The sequence below is a fragment of the Poecilia formosa genome, unplaced genomic scaffold (genome assembly GCF_000485575.1).
Source record: "Poecilia formosa unplaced genomic scaffold, Poecilia_formosa-5.1.2 Scaffold254, whole genome shotgun sequence".
NCBI lineage: Eukaryota > Metazoa > Chordata > Actinopteri > Cyprinodontiformes > Poeciliidae > Poecilia > Poecilia formosa.
In genome coordinates, this window is record NW_006800193.1 from 815,960 (window position 1) to 838,951 (window position 22,992).

The 22,992-nt window shown below is 39.6% G+C and overlaps 1 protein-coding gene across 4 annotated transcripts; it reads right to left on the bottom strand.

Moving 5' to 3' along the window:
• Positions 1 to 143: 143 nt before the first annotated feature.
• On the bottom strand, positions 144 to 22,747 carry atp5f1d (ATP synthase F1 subunit delta). Of its 4 annotated transcripts, none has more exons than XM_016680704.1 (5): positions 22,508 to 22,747; positions 21,199 to 21,352; positions 4,440 to 4,528; positions 368 to 492; positions 144 to 280 (listed from the first exon to the last, which is right to left on the bottom strand). In XM_016680704.1, exons 1-4 carry the CDS (start codon positions 22,622 to 22,624, stop codon positions 370 to 372), a joined length of 483 nt encoding a protein of 160 aa, XP_016536190.1. In that variant the 5' UTR covers positions 22,625 to 22,747; the 3' UTR covers positions 144 to 280; positions 368 to 369. The 4 variants fall into 4 exon arrangements, with proteins under 4 accessions (XP_016536190.1, XP_007570126.1, XP_016536189.1 ...); XM_007570064.2 differs by having other exon boundaries at positions 144 to 275; positions 367 to 492; XM_016680703.1 differs by lacking the exons at positions 144 to 280; positions 368 to 492; positions 4,440 to 4,528 and adding exons at positions 15,323 to 15,459; positions 15,547 to 15,671; positions 19,619 to 19,707.
• Positions 22,748 to 22,992: the final 245 nt, after the last annotated feature.

The following is a 22,992-nucleotide window of genomic DNA, read 5'->3' on the forward strand; positions in this document are numbered from 1 at the left end:
CTGCCATCAAGTGGTAGTAACTGCAGCTGCACGGAAAACTGCAAGTGATTGTGATAAAAGGACGTAAATGAATTGTACAAACAGATAATCTGAAACAACGGCGCACTTTGAGCATCAAAATAACAGATTTAGGAAACACTTCACAAAGTAACTCCAAATAAATTTATTGTTAACTTTATTCACTGTACAAAGAAAGAATGGTATTTTCTGGACGCTGACAGGTCTGAGCTGGAATCCCGAGAAGACAGAACATTTTCATCCGAGCAACAGGTTATCTGAAACCAAAAGAGAGAACAAAAACACAATAATGTGTCAAATGTTCTGCTTTTTCACTCAAAATTGCTAAAAGGAGCTGAGAAGTTGTACCGTCTACTCCAGAGCCTTGACGATGGCCTCGTTGGCTTCTATGTTGATCTGAACTTCTGCCCTTCTTGCCTCATCAGCTGCACCGGCCAATTCGGACTGGGCTTTTTCAAGGTTGGCCTTAGCTGCCTGAAAGTGAATGGAAGAAAAAAAAAAAAGGGGGATGGAGCAATGAAACAAAAAAGTGAAGGCAAGTTCTGCAATCTGGAAAATGCTGCCAAAGTAGGAAAATCAGAGTTTGTGCAGCTTTACGAGTCGTTTTTTTCTTAACACAACAAAGGAGTATTTTTATTTATTTATTTATTTTTTTTTTACAAACCCAGACTTCATGCTCTTTTTTTCTATCAGTTTTTACCATACAAGTAAAAAGTACAAAAACAGAGTTTAATGCATATTTCAACAAAGGACACAGTTTAAACTGCAAAAAAAAAAACTATAGGGAGAGGGGAAGGGATAGATAGACGACTCAACATTTTTACAGCTGTACAAGAAATAAAGTCCAGAAATACATTTTCCTTCCAGACTCTCTTCTCCTTTTTCCATCTGTGCGTAGAACAGGAAAATACTTCAACTCCAAACATTTCGAGACTGCATGCGTGTATCTCCCAACGGGGATGTCCGAGTTGAAACAGCCAGACCGAGCAAGAGTGGAAAGTGAGGACAAAGACGAGTGGAGAAAATCCCCACTGTCTCTTTGCTCTGAAAGCTCCATTTGTCACAGTCGCAATTAGAAACGAGAAATGCCAAACATAGCTGGAAGTTAAAGGTCTCCCAGTAGGGACTTGGCACATCTGCTATAACTCGACAGTGACTGACCTTTCCCGCCTTATTAACAGTGTGGGCCCATGTGCATTGTTACTATGGAGTGAAAGACAACCAGGAAGGGGAAAATAAAAAAATAAAAAAAAGATAAAAAAATAACTCATTTACTGCGACAGAGTCAAGCTGACAGACTGTAACGCTGCCCAGAGCGAGAGACTGACAACTCTATGATGAGTGGATAATAACACGCCCCACCATTATCGTGGCCGACATTAATCTGGGTTTCACCTCCAGACTGGTCAGATGGATAATCATCAGGTTGGAAAAGCTAATTATGTAAGCTAATTAGAGTTAGAGGGAAATTAAGCCAATTGCTATTGCTTAAAGAACAACTTAGAAAGCATAAAAAGCTCCCCTCCTTTGTAGAGTTTGCGACTAAACATACTGGACGTATACTTTAAAGGGGAGCCAGCGGCTTTGACGGCTTGAACTGATAAACTGTGACATCGGCCTCAGTGCTGCGGGTCTCCTCCTCAGACACACGCCATCACATTAATATCAAAGAGATTTGGTCATCTGTGAAAGTCGAAATACAAAGTCAGTCAGAGACGCCTCCCTCAAGAGGAAACCAACTGATTACACTTTAAATGAGAACTTTATTTTAAAAAAATAAAAAAAACAGGAGTTGTATGAAGTGATGCCATTAACATTAACACATGTCTGGCTTAACCACAATGTGGGCTATTAAACAGGTTTTCCATTTACTAATAGGATCACTTATATTGTTCCCTTTGTGTGAATGAATCCAGTGTGCCAGGGAGTGGCATGGTAACAAGCTTCCCAGTTTAAATATGACATCTCACAGGTCCTACGGCTTAAACAGTCTAACAGAAAGGCAGCAGCTGCAATTTTATTGACCCTAAAATTGCACCAACTGGAATTATGGAAGTAAATTTGCTTTATTTTCATAAAGAAATGGAAACGGACCACTTATTTATGGCTTTTCAGTCGTACAGACATTAGTGTATTTCGCAAAACTGCAACAGAAACACTTTTCGCATCACACAAGTCGTGTGATCAACAACCAGATGTTGGTGCTGATGGAAAGTACAAAGACGACGACAGGAAGGTGTAGGAGGACGATGGCGCAGCGTGTTTTCTTAATGGCTTATCGGGTAAACAAACTTATTCACGTGCGTCTTTAATTGCCTCTCTTATTTAATGGAGACACTGCATTTGAGAAATTGTGTTTTTCGACATTACAGGAACATCAACGTTTTGTGCTCATTTGTAATGGAAACGCAGCTAGTGACAGTAAGCAAATGACTAAACATGGAGCTTACTGCTCCACGAAAGCTCACGAGTTCAACTTCCTGTGTCAGATCTTCATCCCTTTCAAACGGACCGACTGACCTCGACGGCGTTTTCTGGTTTTACAAAATATATTGATTTTGTTATTTAGAGAGGCTCCAATTAGGCCTTTTCTGGACAAGACGCATTTCCAGTTGTGTTTGAAGTCTAACTTGCTGGTTCAGATTTTGAATGTGCTGCAGCTTTCTTGATGGAGGTAGTGGTTTAAAAACAACAGGAAAAAAAAGGAATTAGAAGATTATTTCCTTTAATTCATCTTTCACTCAAAACGCTTTGATGCTGTAGCAACAGTGAGATGTCATATTTTAGCAGTTTTGAAGCCAGGAACATTGTTGCTGCGCAATGGTGAGAGTTAAGTTTTAATGCATTTAATAAACAGATTGCTTTTGTTTTATTGCAGTTTTCAATAAAATGATATCATAATTAATACTTTCAATTTGATATTTTCAAATTATAATACTGCAAGAGTCTTGAAAGATCTTGGTACGTAAAGAATTGATGCATCTTTCACACAGCTAGTTTAGAAAGGAGGGAATGTGACAGCAGGATATAGATTGAAACGTCACACTTATATGGTTATTTAGACTTTTTTTGTTTTAATCTTAACGTATGTTAAAGACAGATTTCAGACCTTACATCACTGACTTCATTTGTTCCTTGTTGTGATCTTTGACATAATTCAAAATATGTGCTCATGTAAAATAAGGCACAATTAAACATTTGTTTTCATTTTCACAAACATACAAACAAAACTGGATTTTACTCGAGCTCAGAACCTTTGACTGCGATGCAGCAAATTTCCGTCAATTCCAGACTTTCGGGAGGCACAAGCGCTACGAAGCCACGTCTGAAGATCTGCGTCTTTCAAACTGCACCTCTTCTGCTTGGGCTAAACTTGCACTACATCATTTGGTGCCGTTTTTCATCCAGCCCAGTGGATGCAGAGTATTCATCCACTGGGCTGTTAACAGCCCAGTTAACAGAGTAGTTAGCAGCAGAGTATTGCAGAGCTGCTCTCAGCAACAGAAGCACCGTTTCAAACTTTAAGTCGACAGAGAAGTCCTTTCAGAGCAGAACGCACATGATCTGAGACTGCAGGGACAGATGACCTTTTACAAAGAGCTCAAGAGGACAGCTCAATTGATGTAAATGAAAAAAAAAAACTGACCCAATTGATGCCAATTGTGAATGAGTAACCGATGGCACAACAACACAGCAAACTCTCCTCATGGCATCTTGTGGGTTTTGGTAGCTTTAAAAGCACTAAATATTCAATTTACACACAAACTTCCAGGTTTTTTTTTTGTTGTTGTCAAATTTCCTGACATTAGTTTTCAAATGTCGGCAAATTTGACATTAGAAATTGCCAAATTTTGATTTTTCCTAACCAACTTCCTTATTCTTATTCCATTAATCTTCTAACTCTGGTAAAAATTTACTGACCACCAAAAGAATGCCTAAATTGTTATATAAAACGCCTAACAATTTAATTTGATAAACAGAAGCCATACGTTTTGACTTGATTTATGTTGGCATTTTGAAAACTGCCATTACCTAAATGTTGCCCGGAAAATCCAACAAACTTCAGACAATATTTGTGTCTGAGCTTCTAAAATCAACTGCAAAATGCTCATTAAACATTTAGCTTTAATTGTAAAATCATGTCTTTTTCCAGTTGCCTCTATGACAAGAAGTAAGCTGTGAATGAGATGTGAGCTAGTACGTCGTAGCCGTAAAGATTTATTGAGCGCAGACATAAATACAAAATGTTAAGTGAAAAAACTTTAGAGAAATGTGCCATAATGGGCATAACAAGGCACGCAAAGTGGAATAAACTGAGGTGGAATTGCAGAATAGCAGAGAAAATAGTTTTTAAATCTAGTGTATTAATTTAATTAACACCTCACAGCACAGGTGAGCAATACGGCAGAGTTTATACTCACTGCTACGTCCAGCTGGTCCAGGGGAACAGCCTCCTCAGCAAGCAGCTGCACTGAAGAATCAGCATTGACCGTCACTGACCCGCTACTCACTGCAAAAACATACACAGTGTCTTTTTGTAAGAACTTATAAATGTGTGATTCTAGATGTGTGCATGATAAAAAGAGCAGTACATGCCCAAAGGCATGTGGTCTAATGGAGTTTAACAGGATTCCTACACAATGCTCACAAAGTTTTTGCTTTTCCATGATTCAATTAGCATAGTACTCAGTGCAAAAGACATATAAAAGTTTACAGTGAAATGTAAATGTAAGATGCCATGCCAGGACAAGGTAATTGCAATGAACAGATTTGTTTTGGTTATGCGTTTTTGACAAGCATCTGTCCGGAGAGGGATAGTGAAGAACTTAAGGCTTTGAGACGTCATCAAACCAGCGGTGGTCAGTTTTCACACATATCACGGATGGACAGAAACAACAACCACAATTCATGTTTGTCTTATATTGAAATTGTGCATCTGTCAAGGTCTGGTGTACATGTCAATCAAATTCAGTGGAACTAGTGGGGCTAGTGCGGTCCTTGCTACACCACCAATGACCTTTATTAATGGTTGATGGTAGACACACTGTCCCACCAAATGTTTTCAATAAAATGGAACATTTGGTGGGACAGTGTGTCTACAATCAGTTTTTTTAACCAATAAAGTAAAAAAGATTATTATAAAATATGACTCTTTTTCACAACAACCAGCTCCTAATATTCATGTCAATTGTAAATAAGTTAGAGACACATTTATTGTGGCAGTGCTTATAAACTAAACTCCTTAGGAGCAGACTGTTAAGCTTCACTCTTCTCCAGAAATGTGTTCTTTGATTGCAAAAATTATGATGGTGAACTAAGTCCTCTAACTTATTGGGGGTGCTGTGGTGGCGCAGGGGCAAAGCACAACCAATGTATTGAGGCCTTNAAAAAATGTTGACGGGATCTGAATGCTTCTGCAAGGTGGCTGGTAAGTTGGAGGCTGGAAATGAGCGACGGATTTCTGTGGAGTAATTCACACTGCACACAATCATTCAATGATGGGTTATTTAAGCCTCGGTCAGTGCAGAGAACCCGGAAAATCCAAGGGTGGAGGGACACTCTAGACGAGGATTCACGCAACGAGACGGTGGAGGAAGGTGGAGCTGAAAGAGGAACACAGCAGAGGGGGGCGGGGGGCACGGTTGGAATCCACTCGGCTATTTCCTCATTTGCAAGAAAAATGTCAGAAATATTTTAAAAGTATTAGAAAGAAATTCCACCCTCAAGAGAAATTTGAACATTTCTGAAAACATTTACATTTCATAACATCAAATATTTTTTTATATGATCAGTTGCAAAGGTGTAAATATAATCTTGATCACAAATAGTTTTTTTTTAGGCTTTTTCAGTTTTCATCTCATTAGTGACTTTCTCCTCTAATTATATCCATCACAAGCAACTCAGGGACATCAGCAGAGGAATCCAGGCCAGAGGCAAAGAAGCTATTTCTGCCGGCTTTGGGCGTCCTGGGTGGAAACTAGCTTATTGGCATATTTTCCAAAGTTGCCCCACCAAAGAGGCTTGTGACCATGAAGCCACGGAGAGTTTTCAGTCACACTGGGTGCAGCAACAAACGTCAGCCGGCACAAAAAGGATTAACTGGAATGGCAAAGGTCAAGAGGGGTGTCACAAGTCACAGTGCAAAGCTTTTAACTTGTTCCACGCTCTGCTTCTGCAAAACTGCGACTTGTGCGAGCATAAAATGCTTGACGTGTATGTCCAGAAAGTCCTTCTCCAAAAGAAGAAGGAGAAGAAAACTCTGAAAGTTTTCTCTGAGATTTGTTTCTATATTTACAATTTGCACAATCTGCAAAAAAAAAAAAAAAAATTGCAGGAATTTCTCAGTCAGTTGAAAAGTTTCAAAAGAGTCCAGGTGGCAGAAGAGATTGAATGATACAGAAGTTTCGACACAAGAGGAAGGAAGAGAGTCCGGAGGTGCAGCTCTGGAGTTATTTACGTGCTGCCCAAGTTCCCCTTTTTTTTTTTTTTGGCGTGACTGGGCGCGTGCACGAGTACAACAGAACGCACCACAGGGCCGTCACCTGCGCTAACTAAGCGTGCAATTAAAAACAAAAAAAAGGGACAGATAAGAGACTGCTTCTGCACAGTGGGCGTGTGCATATTCGCACTCATGCGTAAATGTGTCATCTCGTGCCCAGGCACATTCAGTATGTGTTTTGGAAAAAAGGAAGGGGAGCAGATCAGCTGAAGACAGACTGTAGGAAAAGGCGCGTGAACCGGCCCCAGGAGGCAAGGAAAAAAAAAAAAAAAACGCTCAGCTACAGATTTGAGGTCAAAGCAAAAAAAAAGAAAAAAAAAAACGCTCAGGGCCTGATGGAAAAATCACATGGGACTGAAGGACATGAACTGAGAAGAACGGGGCGGAGGGAGAGAGGAAAACTACATTCACTACAGGGTTGGCTTATCTGGAGCAAACAGATGTTAGCCTTGTTTGGACAAAGCCAAGCGTCGTCTGCGCCGGGATCGCTCGTATTTATCTGGTTGTGTTTGCTTTGCTTCACGAGCACTCGACCACCTTCCTTGCAGGGGGGCTGCATTGTGACACTTACATAATCCGCGGCACACGTGGCAAATGTTACTCCTGTGTGTTGGCAATCAGTCACCTTGTGGCAACAGGGCCGCCAAAATCACGTCGGGCATTGTCTTCAGGTTCCTCTACGTAAAACCCGCGTTAGTTGTCAAAGTCAACCGTCTCTCTCATCCTTGTGGACGATTTGCCTGATTTTACGGTCCATCGCGTGCACAGCCGCATCTGTTCACTTAGCGATTCAGTTCAATAAGGTAAATATAGAAATTGATGGCACACAGAGAAAAAAAAAAAAAAGTCCATTTTGAAGCTTAGTTTTTCTCAAATTTTTAGTTTTACACAACATCAAAGAGAGGAGTTTAAATATTTGCCACCAATTATGGAGGAGACAAAAAGGTCACGGTAAAGAATCCAGCTGCTCACAAAGTGATGCATCCAAGCAAACTGATGGAAAGTTGAGAGGAAGGAAAAAGTGTGTTAGGAAAAGGCACGGAAATAGCCTCGGGAGGACTGTGTTGAAACCGATTCCTCACACAGTGATATTTCTCAAGAGTTAATTTAGATGACTATGGTGAACAGCTAATAAAAACTTGAAGAAGATTGTACTGCTGTGACTGAAATCTTAAAATCAACAACAAATTGTTTATGCACACATTAATGTTGATGCTTTGAAAAATGTGTAACGCAGTTACCAGTCTTTTCGGAGGATTACAGAGACCATCTTCTGTAGGATCATCAGTCTTATCCTTGACTATGTAGACAAAATCCCTTTGTTGATGATATTGTAATTTTCTTAAAAACAGAGTTTTGGGTTTTTAATAATGTGTTAGCTATAAACATCAAAATTAAGAGCTGCAATATAGAAATTTTTCCAACGATATTGTCATTTATTGAGATGAACGACAGAATTATTCCTGTATATTATCAATCTTTCTGCACAGAAGTGGCTCCAATGACACCCTGTGGAAAGCACTAATGCATGTGCTTTCTGCTTTGTTGATGACTTAGGACAAATGAGACGTATAGCCTGAAAGTGCCTCTTCGTTGGCCTCATAGCTAAATATAGATCTGTGAATAGTGTTGCTGAGGTCACAAAAGGCCAAGCTTCTCCCCTCTCATTTCCTTGAACAGAACAAATATCCTATGCGTCGCTCGACCTTTGACACAGTTTCAAAGAGCTCTCCATCCTCACCTTTTGGACCCGACACAAATATTCACACTTCCTAAAGTGGCACTGTACATACTGTACGCTGATGACAGGTTCCACCCTGCCGATGCGCACCGCTGCAGGACGTCTAGCTGGAACATCAACGCTCATCATCAGGAACATCCGGAGAAATAACATTTTGTTCACATTTATCTCGGCCAAAGGTAGCCTAGCGTCGGCCCACCTTACCACGTGCAAGAATGCAAATTAAATGCCCCAAGCAAAACTATTCACCTCCGATTAGACCAGGATGTGTTTGCTAGCTTATTGGGAATGCGATACTTATTGCGTGAGAACGCAATGCTTTTGCAATGTCACACGAAAAAAAACAAAAAACCTAAATCTTCATGTCACATTACATTAGCAGTAAAAGGAATTAAAAAGTGTGTTGTTTATCAGAGTAACCCGGTTGAGTTCATCAAGGGACCGCTTAATGAGAAACACATTAAGGACATGAGGAAAAAAAAAAACAAACTCTGATGTCGATTCAAGCAAGATGTGTGGCTTCAATGTTTCACGTAAGCATTCCCGACCTGGGATGCTTTTGGGGAACAGGGAATTGCCTGAAGTTTTTCCTTCTTTCACTGTCATTTTCTGTTTCATGGTTAAACAAATGTATTCTGAGGATATATATATATATATATTTAAAGAAAAAAAAAACTCTTTTTCTTGTACAGCTGACAGCTTATGTGCCACGGCGCTTGCAACCGGCTACCCATTTGGAGTTCTTTTATAACTGTGCGCGTTTGAGTTGGCTGCTCATTTTCGGAGCGAATATGCCCAGACACTCGCATGGAAAGGATGGAAAAAAGCACTTTCCTCCTCTCCCACAGAAGCACTCAGTGCAGTGATTACCTGCCTTGCCACTCAGGGGGCCATTTGCTGCTACCACAAAGCTGATTATCTCACCCCTACAGCAGGCTGTTTGCGGCTTTGCGATTTCTCTCCCAAATGCCCACACTGCTATTTGTAGGAGAAACGTTACCTAGCTGGCACAGGTTAAAATCTGTTTTTGTTTTGTGTGTGTGGATGTTTGTGTCTGGCTGAGTGGTTTTTTGCGGCGCTGCCTGGCTCTTCGTCTCTGGCAGGTGGATGGGTGGGTGTTAATGTGGAATGGAAGGCTGGAAGAATGCAGAGATGGATGACACAAACAGGGCAGAGTGGTGGGAGGCTGGTGTCAGGGCCCCTACTCCCACAACCAGGCTGGATGCAGTATCTGACAGCTGACTGAGAGTCTGCAGGCCCCCACTTTGCACGGTCCCACCAAAAGGTCAGCACTTCAATCAGCTCCGCTCCCTGGATGCCTCTCTTTCTCTCTAAAACCGCCTTTCATGCAAACTTGGACGCGCTTGATCGTTTCTCGCAGGTGAAAAGATTTCTGCGCGCAAGAAAGCCATCCGAAGGAATGCGTTTATGGCGGCTGAGCCACACCGACATCTACGGTATAATAAAATTTCGAAGGCAGATAATTATGCACGACGGATCCTATGTGTAATTTCGGAACACTCCGGCTTGTGGAAAATTGCAGTCCTCAAAGTCATAACTGGCTCGTTGCTGAGAGCATTTAAATTTTCCAGACCTTTAATTTCCTCTTCGTTCCTCTCCCAGGTCTCTTATTTGCCTTCACACATCAGGCACTCCTAATATCCTGTAGCTTGCCACCTGCTATGGGAATGCACAGTCCTTTGCTAAACTTATTCACAACCCTTTTTTTTTTCTTTTCATGTTTTTTGTAAGGTTACGACAAACGTTTTGTGTTTTATGTGTTAGAACCACCATTCACTTTTTTCTACAGCTTCATGTCTAGGGAAGGGTATGTCTATCGGATCCGCAAGCTCCAACTCCTTTTGCCAGTTCTTCTCCAGATTCATTCAAATTGGACGGGAGACGTGTGTGAACATTTGCTTTGCGTAGGTCTCGTCTTAGGTTTGTAGCTAGATTTCAATCTGAGCATTAACTGGTTCAGTCAAACATATGACTGTGATTGAACTAAATTTGATCTAAAGCATTCCATTGCAGCACAGACTGTATGTTTGGGGTTGCTATCTTGCGGAAAGCTGAACCTCTGGTCCAGTCTCAAGTATTTTGCTGCTTCTAACAGATGCTGTTACACCCATGTCTCAAGGTTGGGATAGTATAATTAGATACCAAACCAATCAATTGCACTGGATTTTATTTAGGGGCGATGGGGTAGAGGGAATGGAAAACAAATACGTCACTTTTTCTTTTTTTTTTTAGATATTTGTAAAATGTTTTTGAAAACCATTTGTCATTTATCTAACATTTGTCTATCACACAAAATGACAAACTTCAATAAGGTTTTTGGTTCCAACTTGTTGTGGGGAAACGTTTGATGGGTATGAATACCGGTGAGAGTGTTAGCGAGAATTAAAAAAAAAAAAAAAGATTGTAGATAAATCACGTTTTGTCTTTGGCTAGAGGTTGAATCCCAACTAGAACTTAAAATCATTAAAATAATTAAGCTTCGTCACAAATTATCAATGTAATTTTTCCATATGTACCCAATAGAAAGCACACTGGTTGAACAGAGCACTCACTGGCAGTCCCTAGCTTGTAAACGTAGAACGGGATGCAGATCTTTTAGTTAGCAGACTCCTCTCCTGTGGAACCAGCTCCCGGTTTTAGTCAATAAGAAAGGCACCCTGTCTACATTTAAGACTTTAACTTTTTGTTAAAGCTCATAGAGTGGATTCACTTATTCTTAGTGATGATGCTATAGGCTGACGCTGCTGGAGGATATACCCAGTTTTCTCCACCTGCTATTTTTCCCGACTGCTCTCCATTTATGAATTGCCCACAATTATAGATGCCTGTAACTCAATGTTCTCAGTTGGCCTTCCTTAGATAATATTTTACCCATATGAATTACGAACCAAGTTATACTGCGTTGTAATACGACTATATAGGATACGCATAGACTGATTTGAATGCATATTTCTGCATCCGTTTACCTTAAACTGTCTTATAATTTTTTTCCCCGTAAAAGTGTAATGCAGATATTATCTAGGGCGCCAAGACCGCATCGATGTTTACAGGGTACAGCCTCCAAACAGGACGAGACAGAAAAACAGATGCACCAGTCCATTGTTCTGTTTCCTGCTCATACATCCCATAAAAACATTACATTCACTTCCACTAAAAAGAAATCCAAACGTGCAGTCTTCTCTTTTTTATGGTATGCACATGTAGCACTTCTTTATGAGTCACAGCATGTCAGTTAATGTGTCATCTGTCCCTCTCTCATTTTATTTTTTTTTGTTTTTGCCCCGCAACCCTTCTATTCAATCATTACACGATTTTATTTCTCCCGATTGTGACTGATAAATCCACGTGTCGCCGACTGATGTCAGCTGCTTGAATTATCATTAACACCAAGTGTGAAATGTCAGTGTGAGTGTGCGTGAAGCGCGTCCAATGATGTTCGCGAGCAGAACGAGAGCACTGATGTAAAAGCGATGAAGAGGACTTTTGGTTCGAGCGTCCAGTCAGAGACTCTGATCTGCATTTCAAGGCTGGGGAGGTTAAAGTCGGTCTGCTCGCCTCCGATCCATACACGCTGGTGACTAAAGCCTGCATGAAAATGCCCCGAAGAGACACAGGAAAATGTTACGCTGTCTCATAACGAGGACGTGTCACATTCCAGCCCTTACCCACATATAATAAAAATCTTATGCCTCGGTTCTATCGGCTTTGTGATTAATTTTATTGCCTCTCTGCATCCCTGCAGAAAGCTCGACCACGCTGGTATCAACCCTTTCCGTGATTTTCTTTGTTCTCTGCTTCAGAGGATGTCATTTCCATTAGAGAACTGAAAACTGTTGATCAAAGCCAAATGTCAATTTCCTGTCTGTTAGTTGTCGAAGGTATTGCTTCACTTTTTTTTTTTAGTCAGTTGTTGTGAACTGGATGACAGAGACATTGGTTATCAGAGGGCTACACATTTGTATTCACAGTGGTGTAGCGATACACATGCATCAGAATTAATTCTGTTACAAAAATCATTTACTGAGGGAAAAAAAAATACTCAAATCGAGCTGTCACTATTTGGAAAAAAAATAAGTAACGACACTGTGTAAACTGTATTTATTCACATTTTCTGATAGTTTCAACAGCAATTGCCGTGTCTCTTTAAGCTGTTACATAAACTAAGCATGTCTGGCGTCATAAAGTAGGTGAAAGATCTCAAAAGGAATGCAGCAGGTTGCTCTAAAGAATTTCAAGAACAGCTGAGGAGTTGCTCCAGGAAGTCTTATAAAAAACAAAAAACAGAACAGCACATAAAGCACTGAAGGCCTTCCTTAAGGTTGGGGTTCATGATTCAATCAACCGTGTTGGAGGTAGTGTGACAGTGTGGTGCAGGTTCCCTGCTTCAGGACCAGGGCAATTCAACATCAGTCAGTGGAGCGTTGAATCCTGCTCACTATAAGAAAATCCTGAAGGAAAAAGTCCAGTCATCAGTTTGTGACCTTAAGCTCAAACGCAATTTGTGTTATGCAGCAAGAAAAATAAAAAATAAAAAAAGGTTTGCAGATTACTGATGTTGAACCTAATCAAACTAATGCTGGGAAACTCTAAGCCATCGATGAAAGACACATTTTTTTTAGCGTTTCGAACATTTTTCTGTAAATTTTACACTTTTATGTCTTCAGACTTCGGTGTAAGTTGTAACTGAAACTACTGAGCTAAGATTGGCAGGAAGAAAGTTCACTTCAAATAACTAAGCTTTCTCTAGCAACAATGGTAACATTGCCAAACTGACATGAACCCATCTAGCACATTTTTGAAAGTTACATTGAAATAAAGCAGAACAGTTTGAGAACATCCATCAAGTGAAACCAAAACAATCCCTTAAGTACTTCCTTAACATAGAAGTAACCTAATTTTAAGTTATCAAAGTGCACTTTCACCGTTTTATACCAGGAGCAGTAGACTTAAAACCTTTTTATAATTGAGTTTTTCACGTCATTATTTCATCCCGACATTGGAAAGCATTCCAAGTAGCACATTTGATTAAATGCTACAATACGGCATTTAATTAACACAAACCACTTTTCAAAACACATATCTTTAAACTGAAGGGCAAAAAAAAAAGAAAAAGAAAAGAAAAACTCTTTCATGTCTGTTTTTGAGGTGACATCAGTGTAAATAAAATGACTCACATGGGCTGGTCTCCTGTATTCCCCATATGGTTTATTTAATAAACGTGCCACGCTACGCTTTCCCAAAGCTGTGACTCGCTTCGTTATCGAGTACCACTCAAACATGACTCCGTGGACTGTCATAGCCTGGATGATGTTATTCACTCCCGGGTGCAGACGGTACAGTCTTTTAATTACAGTACATGGGGTATAGACGGTGACTTATTATCCCAGGCCCTTACTCAACTCGAAATGGCTCTCCAGTAAGGGCTCTCACTCAATACTCATCCCCTATTATCAATGTGCAGCGGTTATAAAGCGGGATGCTTTTTGCTGCCGTGCAGCACTTAGACTCTCAGGTCTGAAAGCCCATTTATGAGACATTCACTTAATCTGGATGTGCGTCTGAGGAAGACAAAAAGACAAGGAAAAATTTTAAAAAGCACACCTTGCCCTCGCCTCACATCTATCCCGTTGACTAAAAATACATCCATAGGCAATCTGCACTGGAAAAGCCACAACCTTAAAAAAAAAAAAAAAAAAAAAAACTTCCTCAATTTCAGAGTCTTTATTTTCCACAAACATCCAGCGGAGTTTTGGAGTTTTACACGCAAAGCGAGAGCCGGTCACTCTTGTGGAAAACACAAGACCACTTTTTGATGAAGAATCAGATAAAAAAAACAAAAAAAAACAAACTATTTGGTTTCACCTTCCCTCAAAATAAATCTGGATTGATGGTGATTCTCTGAGTCATATATATATATATAAAATCAACCGTTTTTCTCCAAAATGCTACGTGTCGTGCATTGTGAAAAACCGATGCGCGAGGATGAGTGTGCACTCTTTATGAATGTTTTCAGTTGGAGTGAGGTTTTGATGACAGATTAGAAAGAAGAACAGAGACAAGGATGTGAAAGGTGTCGACCACTGCTTTTTTTTTTTTTAAATCCAACTGCGTTACTCACTTGGGTTCCCTTCTGTGCCTCACTTTTTCTGATTAAAATGGATTAAAACTAAATCCGAGAATAGTTTCAAATGAATGTGCAGCAGAGTGTGTTTTGCAAGGCTTTCCACACTTTTATCTAAATTTTGTTACGCTACAACCACAAACTTCAATTTGTTTTAATTGGATTTTATGTAGTAGACCAACACAACCCTAACTAAAATCAAGCACAGGCAAATACAAAGTATACTATAATCTAACCATAAATACATATTTTCTATAAGGGCCTCAGAGCTCTTTTAGAGATCAAAACACAACAAAAGAAATCAACCTTTCTTGCACTTACTATGGCTGTTGTGTTTTTAGAAAGGTTTGTGGTTCTTGTTCTGTGAACAACAATTCAGCACGTGATTGAGGTCACAGCCTCAGAGTGAACGAGAGCTGGACGCTGTGGTTGCAAACCAAGCGTGAAGCTCCGTTTTCCACAGAACAGACCGTGGAGACATTTTACTGGCCTCATCGCTGATGCTTTTTGTTATCTCTCAGATGTGGGCACTGCCAGCTCAATTTTTTTGGGACACAGGATTCCAAGTAATGCTAACCCACACATTTCCCTATGATAAGTCACAATGCAGCAGCAGTTGATACCGGATCCCAGAACTGAAGAAATGAGAAAATTCCCAAGTTTGGGGGTTTACTGACGGCATTTAGGAATTGTATCATCCTAACTTTAGTGACGGATGTTTCATTTGTCATGACGAACAAAAAAAATGGGTCAGCTTAAATAAGGTTAATTACTCTCTGCTGCCATCAAGTGGTAGTAACTGCAGCTGCACGGAAAACTGCAAGTGATTGTGATAAAAGGACGTAAATGAATTGTACAAACAGATAATCTGAAACAACGGCGCACTTTGAGCATCAAAATAACAGATTTAGGAAACACTTCACAAAGTAACTCCAAATAAATTTATTGTTAACTTTATTCACTGTACAAAGAAAGAATGGTATTTTCTGGACGCTGACAGGTCTGAGCTGGAATCCCGAGAAGACAGAACATTTTCATCCGAGCAACAGGTTATCTGAAACCAAAAGGGAGAACAAAAACACAGTAATGTGTCAAATGTTCTGCTTTTTCACTCAAAATTGCTAAAAGGAGCTGAGAAGTTGTACCGTCTACTCCAGAGCCTTGACGATGGCCTCGTTGGCTTCTATGTTGATCTGAACTTCTGCCCTTCTTGCCTCATCAGCTGCACCGGCCAATTCGGACTGGGCTTTTTCAAGGTTGGCCTTAGCTGCCTGAAAGTGAATGGAAGAAAAAAAAAAAAGGGGGATGGAGCAATGAAACAAAAAAGTGAAGGCAAGTTCTGCAATCTGGAAAATGCTGCCAAAGTAGGAAAATCAGAGTTTGTGCAGCTTTACGAGTCGTTTTTTTCTTAACACAACAAAGGAGTATTTTTATTTATTTATTTATTTTTTTTTTACAAACCCAGACTTCATGCTCTTTTTTTCTATCAGTTTTTACCATACAAGTAAAAAGTACAAAAACAGAGTTTAATGCATATTTCAACAAAGGACACAGTTTAAACTGCAAAAAAAAAAACTATAGGGAGAGGGGAAGGGATAGATAGACGACTCAACATTTTTACAGCTGTACAAGAAATAAAGTCCAGAAATACATTTTCCTTCCAGACTCTCTTCTCCTTTTTCCATCTGTGCGTAGAACAGGAAAATACTTCAACTCCAAACATTTCGAGACTGCATGCGTGTATCTCCCAACGGGGATGTCCGAGTTGAAACAGCCAGACCGAGCAAGAGTGGAAAGTGAGGACAAAGACGAGTGGAGAAAATCCCCACTGTCTCTTTGCTCTGAAAGCTCCATTTGTCACAGTCGCAATTAGAAACGAGAAATGCCAAACATAGCTGGAAGTTAAAGGTCTCCCAGTAGGGACTTGGCACATCTGCTATAACTCGACAGTGACTGACCTTTCCCGCCTTATTAACAGTGTGGGCCCATGTGCATTGTTACTATGGAGTGAAAGACAACCAGGAAGGGGAAAATAAAAAAATAAAAAAAAGATAAAAAAATAACTCATTTACTGCGACAGAGTCAAGCTGACAGACTGTAACGCTGCCCAGAGCGAGAGACTGACAACTCTATGATGAGTGGATAATAACACGCCCCACCATTATCGTGGCCGACATTAATCTGGGTTTCACCTCCAGACTGGTCAGATGGATAATCATCAGGTTGGAAAAGCTAATTATGTAAGCTAATTAGAGTTAGAGGGAAATTAAGCCAATTGCTATTGCTTAAAGAACAACTTAGAAAGCATAAAAAGCTCCCCTCCTTTGTAGAGTTTGCGACTAAACATACTGGACGTATACTTTAAAGGGGAGCCAGCGGCTTTGACGGCTTGAACTGATAAACTGTGACATCGGCCTCAGTGCTGCGGGTCTCCTCCTCAGACACACGCCATCACATTAATATCAAAGAGATTTGGTCATCTGTGAAAGTCGAAATACAAAGTCAGTCAGAGACGCCTCCCTCAAGAGGAAACCAACTGATTACACTTTAAATGAGAACTTTATTTTAAAAAAATAAAAAAAACAGGAGTTGTATGAAGTGATGCCATTAACATTAACACATGTCTGGCTTAACCACAATGTGGGCTATTAAACAGGTTTTCCATTTACTAATAGGATCACTTATATTGTTCCCTTTGTGTGAATGAATCCAGTGTGCCAGGGAGTGGCATGGTAACAAGCTTCCCAGTTTAAATATGACATCTCACAGGTCCTACGGCTTAAACAGTCTAACAGAAAGGCAGCAGCTGCAATTTTATTGACCCTAAAATTGCACCAACTGGAATTATGGAAGTAAATTTGCTTTATTTTCATAAAGAAATGGAAACGGACCACTTATTTATGGCTTTTCAGTCGTACAGACATTAGTGTATTTCGCAAAACTGCAACAGAAACACTTTTCGCATCACACAAGTCGTGTGATCAACAACCAGATGTTGGTGCTGATGGAAAGTACAAAGACGACGACAGGAAGGTGTAGGAGGACGATGGCGCAGCGTGTTTTCTTAATGGCTTATCGGGTAAACAAACTTATTCACGTGCGTCTTTAATTGCCTTTCTTATTTAATGGAGACACTGCATTTGAGAAATTGTGTTTTTCGACATTACAGGAACATCAACGTTTTGTGCTCATTTGTAATGGAAACGCAGCTAGTGACAGTAAGCAAATGACTAAACATGGAGCTTACTGCTCCACGAAAGCTCACGAGTTCAACTTCCTGTGTCAGATCTTCATCCCTTTCAAACGGACCGACTGACCTCGACGGCGTTTTCTGGTTTTACAAAATATATTGATTTTGTTATTTAGAGAGGCTCCAATTAGGCCTTTTCTGGACAAGACGCATTTCCAGTTGTGTTTGAAGTCTAACTTGCTGGTTCAGATTTTGAATGTGCTGCAGCTTTCTTGATGGAGGTAGTGGTTTAAAAACAACAGGAAAAAAAAGGAATTAGAAGATTATTTCCTTTAATTCATCTTTCACTCAAAACGCTTTGATGCTGTAGCAACAGTGAGATGTCATATTTTAGCAGTTTTGAAGCCAGGAACATTGTTGCTGCGCAATGGTGAGAGTTAAGTTTTAATGCATTTAATAAACAGATTGCTTTTGTTTTATTGCAGTTTTCAATAAAATGATATCATAATTAATACTTTCAATTTGATATTTTCAAATTATAATACTGCAAGAGTCTTGAAAGATCTTGGTACGTAAAGAATTGATGCATCTTTCACACAGCTAGTTTAGAAAGGAGGGAATGTGACAGCAGGATATAGATTGAAACGTCACACTTATATGGTTATTTAGACTTTTTTTGTTTTAATCTTAACGTATGTTAAAGACAGATTTCAGACCTTACATCACTGACTTCATTTGTTCCTTGTTGTGATCTTTGACATAATTCAAAATATGTGCTCATGTAAAATAAGGCACAATTAAACATTTGTTTTCATTTTCACAAACATACAAACAAAACTGGATTTTACTCGAGCTCAGAACCTTTGACTGCGATGCAGCAAATTTCCGTCAATTCCAGACTTTCGGGAGGCACAAGCGCTACGAAGCCACGTCTGAAGATCTGCGTCTTTCAAACTGCACCTCTTCTGCTTGGGCTAAACTTGCACTACATCATTTGGTGCCGTTTTTCATCCAGCCCAGTGGATGCAGAGTATTCATCCACTGGGCTGTTAACAGCCCAGTTAACAGAGTAGTTAGCAGCAGAGTATTGCAGAGCTGCTCTCAGCAACAGAAGCACCGTTTCAAACTTTAAGTCGACAGAGAAGTCCTTTCAGAGCAGAACGCACATGATCTGAGACTGCAGGGACAGATGACCTTTTACAAAGAGCTCAAGAGGACAGCTCAATTGATGTAAATGAAAAAAAAAAACTGACCCAATTGATGCCAATTGTGAATGAGTAACCGATGGCACAACAACACAGCAAACTCTCCTCATGGCATCTTGTGGGTTTTGGTAGCTTTAAAAGCACTAAATATTCAATTTACACACAAACTTCCAGGTTTTTTTTTTGTTGTTGTCAAATTTCCTGACATTAGTTTTCAAATGTCGGCAAATTTGACATTAGAAATTGCCAAATTTTGATTTTTCCTAACCAACTTCCTTATTCTTATTCCATTAATCTTCTAACTCTGGTAAAAATTTACTGACCACCAAAAGAATGCCTAAATTGTTATATAAAACGCCTAACAATTTAATTTGATAAACAGAAGCCATACGTTTTGACTTGATTTATGTTGGCATTTTGAAAACTGCCATTACCTAAATGTTGCCCGGAAAATCCAACAAACTTCAGACAATATTTGTGTCTGAGCTTCTAAAATCAACTGCAAAATGCTCATTAAACATTTAGCTTTAATTGTAAAATCATGTCTTTTTCCAGTTGCCTCTATGACAAGAAGTAAGCTGTGAATGAGATGTGAGCTAGTATGTTGTAACCGTAAAGATTTATTGAGCGCAGACATAAATACAAAATGTTAAGTGAAAAAACTTTAGAGAAATGTGCCATAATGGGCATAACAAGGCACGCAAAGTGGAATAAACTGAGGTGGAATTGCAGAATAGCAGAGAAAATAGTTTTTAAATCTAGTGTATTAATTTAATTAACACCTCACAGCACAGGTGAGCAATACGGCAGAGTTTATACTCACTGCTACGTCCAGCTGGTCCAGGGGAACAGCCTCCTCAGCAAGTAGCTGCACTGAAGAATCAGCATTGACCGTCACTGACCCGCTACTCACTGCAAAAACATACACAGTGTCTTTTTGTAAGCACTTATAAATGTGTGATTCTAGATGTGTGCATGATAAAAAGAGCAGCATTAGACCAAATGCATGTGGTCTAATGGAGTTTAACAGGATTCCTACACAATGCTCACAAAGTTTTTGCTTTTCCATGATTCAATTAGCATAGTACTCAGTGCAAAAGACATATAAAAGTTTACAGTGAAATGTAAATGTAAGATGCCATGCTAGGACAAGGTAATTGCAATGAACAGATTTGTTTTGGTTATGCGTTTTTGACAAGCATCTGTCCGGAGAGGGATAGTGAAGAACTTAAGGCTTTGAGACGTCATCAAACCAGCGGTGGTCATTTTTCACACATATCACGGATGGACAGAAACAACAACCACAATTCATGTTTGTCTTATATTGAAATTGTGCATCTGTCAAGGTCTGGTGTACATGTCAATCAAATTTAGTGGCACTAGTGGGGCTAGTGCGGTCCTTGCTACACCACCAATGACCTTTATTAATGGTTGATTGTAGACACACTGTCCCACCAAATGTTTTCAATAAAATGGAACATTTGGTGGGACAGTGTGTCTACAATCAGTTTTTTTAACCAATAAAGTAAAAAAGATTATTATAAAATATGACTCTTTTTCACAACAACCAGCTCCTAATATTCATGTCAATTGTAAATAAGTTAGAGACACATTTATTGTGGCAGTGCTTATAGACTAAACTCCTTAGGAGCAGACTGTTAAGCTTCACTCTTCTCCAGAAATGTGTTCTTTGATTGCAAAAATTATGATGGTGAACTAAGTCCTCTAACTTATTGGGGGTGCTGTGGTGGCGCAGGGGCAAAGCACAACCAATGTATTGAGGCCTTGGTCTTCATGCCGGTGGTCGCAGGTTCGATTCCCGGCCTGGTGACATTTGCCGCATGTCTTCCCCCCTCTCTCATTGTCCTCTTTCCTGTCAAACTACTTTAAAATAAAGGCCACTAGAGCCAACAAAACCTTAAAAAAAAAAAAAAAGTCCTCTGACTTTTTGATTAACTTATAAATTATTATATAAATGTTTTTGAAAGCCATTTTTAATGAATAAATAAAGCAAGCATATAAGACTGTACATATGCAAGCTACTCTTTTCAGGTATTAAAATTAGTTTGATGACTTGAAAAATTTAAGCGAGACAAAGAAAATACCAGAAGCAATCTGTGAGAGGACAAATAGTTTTTTAAAACGTTAACATTTTTACTGTGGACAGGCTTTAGATATGCTAACCCAGATTTATGCATGCAACATATTGACAGTGGAATATCACAGTTTTGAAATGCACATTTGTTCATTTAAATTCAAACTGCTTAAATTTGGGGTTTAAATATAAATCCCTAAGTACGTTCCTAACATTGTAATCAAATTCCACGTTTTGCCACAGTTTGATGTACATGTTTATGATACAGACAACAGTGCTTGTGTAATAGCAACAGAGTAAGATCTTACCAAAGTATTTGGCAGAGGAGCCGTCGTCATTAAAGACTGTGACGACACCGGGCCTGAGCACCTGCAGGGTGGGCACGTGAGCCGGGAGGATACCGAACGCACCGGTAAGTGTGGGGACGTCAACCTGTCTCACACTGGCCTCTTGGAAGAACACCTGGGAGAGAAGACGCACATATAAAACAACATTTGTTTCTGTCAGATGTTTTATTTTTTATTTTTTTTCCACAATACCGTATTATTTACTATTATTTACCTTTTATTATTTGTGATCTCTATTTTTTTTATGTCTACCTCTGTTTCTCCTGAAATCATCCACACCAGATTGCAGATGCTTTTGCCAAGTTTGATCTCATTTTTAGACATTTATGGCAATTTTAGTCTTATCTTTAGTGTCTCGGTTGCTGCATGTCAAGCGTTTTGAAACCGTCTTTTGTGCTGCTGCCCATCTGGCCAGGACACTCCTGAAGAAGAGATCTTAGATCTCAGTGATTCCCTTCCTTCTTAGTAAGAGGTTAAAGGCTTATAATGAAGGAAAGGAAAAACACTAAAGAAAAGTACAAACAAATCGTAAGTGTCAAATAAACACAACTGGTTTGAAGACTACTTTAAATCCTATGCAGAGAATTACGTTTTTTTTCCTTTTTTGACATATCGAAAATCAGCAATATGAGCTTAACTTTGTCAAGCGTAAAGTCCTATTAACAAATGTTTTAATTATACGAATAGATTCTGATTTGATTTCCCAAATCAAACTGTAAGAGATTGAGCACAATCACACTTCAGAACGAGATTTAAATGTAAAACAATGTTAATGCATTTTTTTTACATTCTAACTTCAAGCTAAGTCAAATTAAAACTGTATGAACTTCAAGGTTACGGTTTATCAATAAGCATTTTTTTTATGTAGGTTAAGGTTAATCACATCAGTGAAATTAAGATAAGTATTTAGGGTCAACATTTTTGGGGGGAAAACAGGTAAAAAAAATAAGTTGGTTAAATTAATAGAAAGGGTTCTTCAGTGATATTTTTTAAAGACAAATGACAGAACTGACTAAAGCCACTGAATGACAGCCAGGTTAGCTATCGAAGCTATCCTTATCACAATGCTAACTTTGACCTAAGCTGTGTTTTTGACGTATTCTACATCTGATGCAATGGCAACAAACGTGTCCAATTGCTCAAATCTGCACACCACCAGGGACATACAGGTTAGCAACCGGCGACAATGCGTTTTAACTGCAAAAAAGTGCTGTAAATAGCAGACAGGCTAAGCTAGGCCTTGAGCCTCGCTAATATCGACAAGCAATACCTGTGTCGGAGAGGCGAAAGTGAAGGACATATGCGGGACACCGGAGGCGGCTTCAGCGTAGGAGCGAGCTTGCCTCAACGCAGGGAGAGCACGGCGGAGAAACCTGGCAGCCATCATGTTTGGAAGTTTTTATTCTATTCAAGTACAGGTGAATGACAAGAAAATCCCCGGCCCAGGCGTGAAGGCAGTCGATGTGCGCAAGGACAAGGACGTTTCGGGTTACCCATAAGGCTTTGTGCTCGCGCAAAGACGCAAAGAACGTTGGGTAGTGTAGTTTCTTAAATTCCTCAAAAACAATATTTAGCTCTGGAAAAACAAAATTAAGAGACCACTGTACTGAACTCCGTTGAAAACCTCATGGTTATTCCACCAAATATTGATTTCTGGACCCTTCCTGAGGTAAAACATTAGTATTGTTGTTTCTAAATTAATATGAACTTGTTTTCTTTGCATTGCTTGAGGTATGAAAGCGTTGCATCTTTTTT

Coding starts and splice junctions, on each gene's coding strand:
- atp5f1d (XM_016680704.1), bottom strand. CDS start 22,624: ATGATGGCTGCCAGGTTTCTCCGCCGTGCTCTCCCTGCGTTGAGGCAA. Junction 21,353..22,507: donor CTTTCGCCTCTCCGACACAG/GTATTGCTTGTC, acceptor CTTCTCTCCCAG/GTGTTCTTCCAAGAGGCCAG. Junction 493..4,439: donor TGGACCAGCTGGACGTAGCA/GTGAGTATAAAC, acceptor ATTCACTTTCAG/GCAGCTAAGGCCAACCTTGA.